This window comes from Hyaena hyaena, unplaced genomic scaffold (genome assembly GCF_003009895.1).
Source record: "Hyaena hyaena isolate Hyena2069 unplaced genomic scaffold, ASM300989v1 scaffold_46, whole genome shotgun sequence".
Lineage (NCBI taxonomy): Eukaryota > Metazoa > Chordata > Mammalia > Carnivora > Hyaenidae > Hyaena > Hyaena hyaena.
In genome coordinates, this window is record NW_024080678.1 from 2363079 (window position 1) to 2373482 (window position 10404).

At 46.6% G+C, this 10404-nt stretch overlaps 1 protein-coding gene across 2 annotated transcripts in view; it reads left to right on the top strand.

Moving 5' to 3' along the window:
- The window catches only part of LARGE1 (LARGE xylosyl- and glucuronyltransferase 1), a 539462-nt gene extending 530273 nt beyond the window's left edge, over positions 1–9189 (top strand). For both annotated transcript variants that reach the window (XM_039230459.1, XM_039230458.1), the window contains 2 exons: positions 4908–5103; positions 7642–9189. In XM_039230459.1, the coding sequence (XP_039086390.1) occupies positions 4908–5103; positions 7642–7839 (394 nt within the window). In that variant the 3' untranslated portion in view covers positions 7840–9189. The remainder of the gene's footprint in view (positions 1–4907; positions 5104–7641) is intronic.
- Positions 9190–10404: the final 1215 nt, after the last annotated feature.

Below are 10404 nucleotides of genomic sequence, written 5' to 3' on the forward strand. Positions count from 1 at the left end.
AGCTGACTTTCCTGTTGCCCAAGTGACAGGTCTGAACAAGTCTCTCACTTGCCTGATTTTCCACATTCCTGAAATCCTTCAGAGCACCGCAGGGAAGCAAGCTGGCCACCCGGCCACGGTGCCCAGGGGGTGTGCACACCTGCACAGGGTGGGAAGGGGCTCCGACTCCCGGAAACGGGCTGTGGCAATAAGTGTAGTGCCCTTGGGGGAAGTACGAGTCCTTCCTGGTCTCATGACAGAATAGTCAGAGAGCCACTGCTCACATTTTTACAGAGAAGCCTCCACTTTGAACAGTGTAAGAATGGCCAACACCACGTTGGAGTGAAAAATTAGACGTTTCTAGGCAATCTGAATTTTATTGAAAAGATTGTAATAATGGGGCGCCTGGATGGCTCAGTCGGTTAAGCAACCGACTTCGGCTCAGGTCATGATCTCACGGTTCATGGGTTCGAGCCCCGCATCGGGCTCTGTGGTTACACCTCAGACTGCTTCAGATCCTCTGTCCCTGCCGTTTTCTTCCTCTCTCCCACTCACACGCTGTCTCTCTGTCTTTCAAAAAATAAACGTTAAAAAATTTTTTAAATAAATGAAGTAATAAATTAAAAAAATACTGTAATAATAACTTAGGTTTCCATACTACCATTAAGTTGCCAGAAGTTTCTAGAAGGTTTTCTCAAACAAGCTTAATTTTGGAAAAGCAACTTCATGAGATAGGTTATTTATTCAGCAGTTTGGAGAGGATCCTTTTACACATTCTATGCAGGTAAACTGAGGAGTGGAGGGGACCTGCTGGTGCCAGGACTTGAACCCCAACCTTCTTCCTGTATCCAGAATTCTGGAAAATGACCTGAAATGGTTTAATACCCCTCCCCCCAAAACCAAGACTTCTTTCTTCTTGGAAAGAAATAACAACAAGTACCATTTGTTGAATATATAACCTCTGCCAGGCACTGTCATCAACTCATGGAATCCTCACAACAAATCTATGAGGAAGATAGCTATTATTCCCCTTCTACAGATGAAGAAACTGAGGCTCTGAGAGGCTAAATAACTTGCCCAAAGACACATTGCCAGTATGTGGCGGAGCCTGGATTCAAACCAGGTCTTAGGAGCTGCAGAGCCAATGCTTTTAGGTCTAATACCATTGGACTGGGTCCTGAATGTTCTTACCAATCAGTGTTAGAAGACACAGGTAAAAATTGAGTCTCTGAGACCAAAATCTTAGTCTGAACCTCCCACAGATGCCATAGCCTGATGGCTCCATGCCTGGCACATTTCCAAGGCATCTTTCCTTCCATCTCCATCCCCAGGCGATCTGAGAACTCATTTCAAGGCCACGTGTGTGGTCCTGAGAGCTGAGGTTTGGCCTGCTGCATCCATGATTGCTGCTCTGGCCAACAGCTCACAAAACACAAGGCCAAGTGCTAAATTATAGACCTTCCCTCTGAGAAGTTGCTTCTGTCACCTTCCCTCCAAATGATGACTTATCAGGTGAGAATCTCCTAGGTGATTCTGACACTCAGCTCAAGTCTAAGCACCACTGCTCAAAGCAGAGTGGCCCTAGATCAGCCCCAGATCTCTCAGAGGTGGCAACTTACACGTACCTCATCTCTGTTTCTTTGGAGGCTCCCTGGGGGTGATGGTCCCAGAGAACAAGCCCTGAAGTCCAGTGTCTACTGGACTCACGGTAGGTTCCTTGGGGGTGTATTCAGGCTGTGACGTGTTTTCATGGCAGGTGAACTGTAATGTCACCCTGTTCTGTGCTGACCAGCCACTTGCATAATTGTCAGTGTTCTGCTGAGCTAAGGGAAGTCACCCTCCCGCTCAGGGGGAGAGGACTGAGCCAGCTGCCCCTCCCCCCATTTCCTCTCTCTCACACAGGAGGCCACAAGTTTATATTCTAAGTAGGATGGCTATTGATCCATTGATATCCCGGAGAGCAAGGCCACTGTGAATTGACATCATAGTTAGGGCAAACAAGGGGAATAATGAGAATATTTTCATATTTCGAGGAATTACTCTACATCAGACACTGCTCTGGGTGCTTTGTGTGAATTCACATAGTTGTCAGAAATCTAGAAGTAGGTATTATTATCTGTTTTACCTAGAGAAAGAAATGAATCATAATAACTATTATTTATTAATAATTTTATCTAGAGAAAGAAATGAGGGAACAGAGGAATTCACTAAGTTTTCTATACCTGCTAAGTGACAGAATTCAAACCCAGACAGGCAGGCTCCAGAGCCATTGTTTTCAGCCGCCTTGTTAAAGTGCCTCTAGGGAAGGAGCATTTATTGAATGCGTGCTGTATGCTAGCACTGTGCCAAGCCCTTTATAAACATTTTCTCATTTCAGTTCCTCAGCACTTCAACAAGATAGGTACTCTTTTCTCCAGTGGATGCAAGAGGCAAGTGAAGCCTCGTTTAAATGCTTTGCTGACTGAGGTCCCCAGCTCCCAAGTGGCGGAGGTGGGTTTTGGACCCTGGTGCGGTGGCCCCGCTGTGCCGTGCTTGAGCCGAGCGCATGTTCACGGCCGCCAGTTGTGCTGGGCCGGCTCTCTGCAAGTCTCAGATGTCAAGACTGCCTGTTGGGCTAGTTCACAGATGGAAAATCAACTCCTCCCTGGCCTGATTTTTTTGAGTAAGCCTGACATCTCGCAGTATCCCGCCTTTTCACACTCCATTAAGGTGGTGTGACTCAGCCTTTCATTTTTCTTCCCATTGTGTGACTGTGGTTTTGGAGGCAGTTGCTGAATGGTGGAGCTGAGGACGCAAGTCCCTGCTCTCTGCCAGCCTGGCCATGTTGCCCAACAACACAGCCTACTGAAAGGCCACATGTTGGTCAGTGCCCGTGCAGCCACACTGGGGGATTCCTGAGACTTCAGAGGAGGGAACGAGGAAGCAAGGGGCCACCTCCCCTGCCAGCAGAGCTCCACCGACTACACGGATCGCCCACTCTCACTTAAACTTCATTTGCTTTAGAGGCGCTTGGGTGGCTCAGTCAGTTGAGCATCTGACTTTGGCTCAGATCATGATCTCATGGTTCCTGGGTTCGAGCCCTGCATCGGGCTCTCTGCTGTCAGCACCAAGCCCACTTCGGATCCTCTGTCTCCCTCTCTCTCTGCCCCTGCCCCACTCACACGCATGCTCTCTCCCTCTTGCTCTCACTCTCTCAAAAATAAATACACATTAAAAAAAACAAAAAAAACCAAAAAACTTCACTTGCTTTGGACCCTTCCTGAATAGGGGTGGGTGGAAGTCTTAGACCATGAGCTCCTTCCTCTCTGTAGCTCCCTAAGATGTACCGCCCTACCCTTCTGTCTCACTTCCATTTTATCTTCTACAGTGTTCTTTTTCCCTAACCCCTTGTTCTGGGGCCAGGTCTACTGCCTTCACTAGGCTCCCAGCCTCCTGCTATCTCTTTGTATCTTCCAGAAGGAGAATCATGCCCTCCTGTCCGCCCTCTGTCTTTAGTACCCCTCAGGTTTTTAGATTACTTGTTAGTTATTTATTCACCTTCGTGTCTGATCATTGACTGTCTGCTGTAGCATAGGCCAGAGAGTATGGGTAAGTATGACACAGAGAAGAGATAACCTAGCATAGTAGCTCAGGGCCCTGGCCCTTGAGCCAGGCCGTCTAGGATTGAATCCCAGCTCCATCTTTATTATTTGTAACTTGATATTGAGTAAGTTATACCAGTTTAAAGCTATAGATACAGTATTTATAATATAACCAGTGTATAGTAAGTGCTTAATAACTATTAGCTTGTTAGGATTGTCGTTCTGTGGCTGTATTCATTTGCTATATAACAAATTGCCACAAATTTAGAAGCTTTAAACAATACAAATTTATTACCTTCTAGTCCCTGAGGATGAGAGATCTGGGCATGGAATGTCTGGATTCTCAGTGGGGTCTCACTGGGCTGAAATCAAAGCGGAGGCAGGGCTGCAGTTCTCCCGAACTCTGGGCTCATGGACTTCCTTTCCTTGCCCTTGGGAAGGCTATGGTCACCATTTCCCCTGCTGGCTTTTTGCCACGTGGCCCCCACAGGTGGCTCACACATGGCTCTTTGCTCTCTTCCAAACTCAGACCTAACAGTTCATGTGATTCAGCCAGAGCCACCCCAGGAATTAATTAATCCAAAGTCAACTGATTGGTCAACTTAATTACATCTACAAGGATCCATTTTCCCATATGATGTAACATAACCACGGGAGTGATATGGCCACAGGTTCAGCCGCAAGGGGGAGAATGTTGTACGAGGCCAGGGGCACTGTGTTCTCTGGAAGGGATAACCAGCGTGGACTCACCTGCAGTTCATTCCATGTAAATGATACAGAGCAGTCCACGAGTTCACTGACCCCTTCATTGTGAGAGTCTGCTTGTTCATGAAGGATGTACAGGACAGGCTGGCTTAGTTTCCTAAGGCTGCCATAACAAATTCTACAAAGTAGGTAGCTCAACACAACTCAAGGGCTTGTGGAAGCCAGAAATCCAAAGTCAAGGTGTTGGCAGGTTCATTCTTCCTCCAAAGGAAAAAATCCTTCCTTGCCCCTCTCCAGCTCCTGGTGAAACCTGGCCATCTCTGGTGTCCCTTGGCTTGTGGGAGCCTCCCTGCCATCTCTGCCTTCACCTGCCTGTGGCATGCTCCCAGTGTGTGTCTCAGTATCCAAATTTTCTTCTTCTTACAAAGATACCAGCGGTTGGATTAGAGCCTGCCCTGTTCCATTGTGATCTCACCTTGATACATCTGCAAAGAGCCTCTTTGCAAATAGGTCCCATTCACAGGTGCTGGGAGTTAGAGCTGGAACATCTTTTGGGGGGACACAGTGCAACCCGCAGGACTGTATCCGCATAGACCTTTCCTTCCTTCCTTTTGCCCAATGGCTTTTCTCTGTGTGACCTAGGTACCACGTCTGGACAAAAGGCCATGCGCCCACAAACTTCGCCAAGTGGCGGACTGCCACCACGCCTTACCGTGTTGAGTGGGAAGCCGATTTCGAGCCATACGTTGTCGTGAGAAGGGACTGCCCTGAGTACGACCGGAGGTTTGTGGGCTTTGGCTGGAACAAGGTGGCTCATATCATGGAACTGGATGCACAGGTGAGACAATGGACTGATGGCTGTGGGGGAAGAAGCAGCCTCGACCTCAGGGCTGAAAGGGGACCTTGAGGTGAGAAAGCAGAGCCCCGAGTGGGAACAAGATGTGGTCAGGGACCAGAAGTGAGAAAATGGCAGTGCTAATTCTTAGGGCTGTTGATTCCCAAACCTTCTTTCTCTACCTTTGGGTAAGAGTTGGATTCCCGGCCAGGACCCAGGCAACTGTGTGTGTCCTGTGACAAAACATTCCACCCCCTATCCTCCCCAAGTATATTGATAAGGATGAAAACTTGTCACTTGGCATTAGAGCCACATAAGTGGCCCAAAACGTTCTAGGAGTTCGTTCCATATAAGTAACACACGGCATGTGGCTGAGGGGCAGCTCATTATCCTACCTTGTAACTAAAAGTGATGACTTTTAGACTGTATTTAGTTGTGAAACACTTTTCATTCATTCAACTAATACTTATTAAATACCTGCTTCAGAAAAAATCAAAATTCCAACAGGTTAAACCAGGAGTCTGCAAACTTTTTACAGAAAGAACCAGATAGAAAATTTGGGGGTTTTGTGGGGTCTACAGGTCTTCTTGTCAACTACTCAACTCTGCCTTTGCATTCAGCTGTAGACAGTATCTAAACAAATGAGTGCGGCTGTGTTCCAATAAAACTTTATTTATAAAAACATGCAGCAAGCCAGACATGTTGCAGTTCATCAGCCCCAAAGTTAAACAAAAGCAAAGCTAATCTGGTTAAGTTAGGAGAAGGATGCCTGGGCCTCTCAACTCCACTTTTTTCTCTTTGTGTCTGTTCTCCAAGGCACCTGCTCAAGGAGCACAGTGCACATGTTTCTCAACAGGAGCACCTCAAATTCAGGAAAAAAAGAGCAAGGTTGGATATGCTCAGTGCTGGCTGGCCTGAGAATCACCTGGAGAATTTTCCAACACCTTGATTTGAGAGCAGTCCCAAGTGGTTTTAATAAGCATCTAGGGTTGCAGACCACATGGGTAGGTGGAAGGTTCTAGAATAGTGTCCATATTTAACAACAGAAGCATGACCTTTGATATCCATGTTGTCAACAATAATTGGACGTAGTGTAGTGCTACTCACAGAAATGTTGAGTCTGCCTCAGCTTCTGCTTGAAAGAAAAGAAACATAATATCTTTGTACCCAGCATTGTAGCGAGGTGAACTGGTTCAAATACAGTTAATTTTTCCAGCACTGAGACCCGGGCTTTGTTTTAGGCAATTTTGATGGGACTCTTGAACATTTCTTGCTTGTTTCTCTTTCTTTGCCAGTAGCACAGCCAAATTTTGCCCTTTCCAGTGATTTAAGGAAATAATGAGGTCATACCTGACAGGTAATCCAGCCACACCTATTGGGACTAATGGGATCAGTGAGCTTCTTTGTCCCCAGAGGAAAAAATATCTCAAATAGCTAAGCTCTGGGAGTTCTTGCGCTTTCTTTTCAGGATTTCTTCTTATTCCTCCTCACCATCACCTGTCATTTCTTGCTGCGGTCAGTGTTCCTCCATCTCTAACAGCTACCTTTCTCCATTTTTAAAAATGTTTATTTATTTTTGAGAGAGAGAGAGAGAGAGAGTGATAGAGGGGTGGAGAGGGAGGGAGACACAGAATTCAAAGCAAGCTCCAAACTCGGAGCTGTCAGCCCAGAGCCAGAGGCGGGTCTTGAACTCGTGAACCATGAGATCATGACCTGAGCTGAAGTTGGGTGTTTAACCGACTGAGCCAGCCAGGCACCCCTGCCTTTCTCCATTCTGATTCAGAGTTTATTCTGATCTGCTCTGGGCCGGGAAACTAGATGGCCAAAGCTTACCAGACATTATGTCCAAAATCAGAATACACAGAGTCTGAGTGAAGGTGTGTCCGGTTCTCCTTCATTACATGTCCTTAATTTGTGTCCCCCATTTGGGCTGTTTGGAGGCATTTTATTTTTGGCCTGAGTTTGTATCTGTAGTCTGCCAAGCAGAGGCCACTGTATGAAGAATAGGTAGGCAAGAGCTTTGTTCCTAATGAGCTTTCAATCCAGTGGGGTCTTTTTTTTATTCCCTTTTTTGTCTCCTCTTGTGTTCTAATATGTGGAGTCTGTCAAATCTCAAGCCCTATGAGAAATCACATAAACAGACATCATTTAATTGAGCGACAGTCTCTCATGGCTCGTGTCATTCAAGAGCAGCCACATGGCCATGTGCTCACATTTATCAAGACCCTTTCATGGGTCATGAGCTCTGCCCAGCACCATCCATACATTAGTTGTCATCTTTCAAGGTAGGTATTATTACTTTTACTTTAACTTTATAGATGAGAAAACTAAGGCATAGAGAAGCCAAGAAGGTTGTCCAGAGTCAGGGAAACAGCCCTGTCCTGTCCTTCTCCTGCATGGTGGGCTTTCCATGGCACCACCCTCCTTGCTGATGCCATTCCCCACTTCATTCAGTCATTTTGTCATATAGTCACGCACTTGGGCATTCATCATGCATTCCTAAGGGTTCTTGCAAGCACTCACACCGCTCTTGTCTTCCAGGAATATGAATTCATCGTGCTGCCCAATGCCTACATGATCCACATGCCTCATGCCCCCAGCTTTGACATCACCAAGTTCCGGTCCAATAAGCAATACCGCATCTGTCTCAAAACCCTAAAGGAAGAATTTCAGCAGGACATGTCCCGCCGCTATGGCTTTGCTGCCCTCAAATATCTCACGGCCGAGAACAACAGCTAGCATCAGGAAGCCCACGACTATGGAGAGACCTATTCTGCAGGGGGAACGCCACTTGCTGTTTGGGGCCCAGCCTTCAAACTCAAAATCTGAGCAATGCTTTTTTTGGTTTGTTTTTATTTGTCTCTTTGGCCCAACAAAGCCACCCACACCACAGAGATCTGGGACAAGGATCCAGCCAGCTCCTCTCTGCTCTGCAATCTGGCATCCCCAGAAGGTGGAAGAGTAGCTCATCGACACAGTCTCTGCAAGAACGGGATGCAGGGGAGTTAGAGGGAGCAAAGGGGTTATCCTCCTAAAAAAAAAAAAACAAAAACAAAAACCACAAAACCGACCCGGTCTTTGGGGTGTTCTCGTTGCTTTTTAAGAAAGGGAAGTCAGGGTGCTGGGGGTTAGCCATCCCAGAATATAAAAGCAAAACTGTCTCTTTGTCCAGAAGAAACTTTCTTTTGTGTCCTACAGTCTAGCCACGTATCCAAGGTGGGAGCCATCCAGTGATCTGAACCAATTATGTGGAAAGACCCAATGGGGACATTATACCTGGTGGGACCTGGAGGTGGGGGTGGGTTGGTTCTTAACCTCAAGGTCGCTCTTGTTTTGCTTTGATTTGTTTCCCTTTGGGGGGATTTTGTTTGTTTGTTTGTTTGTTTTTGGTCTGGGAATCCAAAATCAAAAACTTGATCTTTTAAGTCTCTGAGGAGAAATCAGCTACGTCAGCCAACATCTCCTTATGAGCAGTGGCCCAGCAAGAAGGACGAGAGTCTTCAGCCAATATTTAAACATGGGCAGCCCTCTTCAGGATTCTCATTGAGGCCCCCATGACCTTGAATTCCCTACTCTCCAGAATCCCAGGGCTAGGATGGGGACTGTGGAAATAGGAAGACCATCCGTTCTACAACCGGTCACATTTTTTATTGGCAGTGACCGCTTCATGAGGAAAGGGCTCTGAAGGGGCTGTTCCGGTGCACACGAAAGGTACGAACCTCTCAGGCCTTTAGAAGAACTTTAATAATTCACACAAGCCCAATTCCGAAGATTCACGTGTCCCTTTGGAAACCTCGAGGAAGAACATGTTGGGTTCCTCCAAGTCCATGCTGCTTCGCTGTGGCTGGGAGGAGGTCACGGCCTTGGGCTCCCTCTGGGACCTGTCCAGAGGCCAGGCAAGCACCTTTACCATTACAAGGATTGAGGAGACACTGGACTTTTTACCCATTTTCTTGAATCTTCAATATTAATGTTGTGTTTACATTGATGAGAACGAAAGTCCACGCCCCCCTCTAGGCTGGGCTGTTTGTATTGAGTTGCAATGTGACCAGCGAACGCTGCATTCAATAAACGAAAGTATGGACTGTGTCTGCCCCACTCCCTCCCTCCACTCTTGTATGAAGCCGCAGAGACACACTCCAGGGTAGAGAGCAAGGTCGATAAACAGCAACTTTACACTTTGTGTTCTCCCATTTGTTTTTCTCACCATTTGAACTTCAACCTTGTTTTCTCCTTTTCTGAGGTTAGATCTCACCACACCCTCTGACCCGCGAAACATCTTCAGGGTCTCCATCCAGCTTCTGTCTCGGCACGGAAGCCAGATGTCTTATATCCCAGATGCTAGCACGTTAGATCCTGGTTGCCAGTAGCGGAGTGAGCCCCCAACCCTCTGTCCTGGGGGCCACATGACACCCCACTGCAGTCTGACCCATGAGACCCTTCCATGTGTTACATGCTCAAGTGGAGATTTCACTCAGGTTGGTTTTAAAAAACTTAGGAAAACAATTGTTAGGACTCACTCTCACACAGATATGGATAAGTTTGTGTGTGTGTGCATGTGTCTGTGTATTCCACAGTATTACATATATATAGCATATAGGTAGCATGCATATCACAAAATTAATACATGAATACTGTAAAAAGTAGAATATTACAAAAGTATTCAAATTACAAGGTAAAGTCCCTTTTCTTCATAGGTATGTGAGAGCCAGCCCCTACCAGCTCACGAGAACTTACTGTGCACATCTCTCTCCAACTCTTGTGTTTGAAATTAGCTGTGATGGAAGTATCTATGCCATAGAAATCTGAGAACCACGGGGCGCCTGGGTGGCTTAGTCGGTTAAGCGTCCGACTTTCGCTTAGGTCATGATCTCGCGGTTCGTGGGTTCGAGCCCCGCGTCGGGCTCTGTGCTGACTGCCAGCTCAGAGCCTGGAGCCTGTTTCAGTCTGTGACTCCCTCTCTCTCTGACCCTCCCCTGCTCACGCTGTCTCTCTCTCTCTCTCTCCTAGAAATAAATAAAAAATCTTTAAAAAAAAAAAAAGAAATCTGAGAACCACAAATCGGGGCACTCTCCCCTACCAAGAGCTGGGTGTTAAACATTTGCCAGCACACTAGTGCCTTTTCCTCTTCACTGTGTACACACACACACACACACACACACATATGTACACACACACGTACACACACGTACACACACACACACATTCACTCAAAAACTCTTCTAGAGAAGTCCATTGTTAATAGATGTAATTTTTAATTAATCAGTACCAGCTACTTGAGCCAAGAGAAAAATGTACAATAGT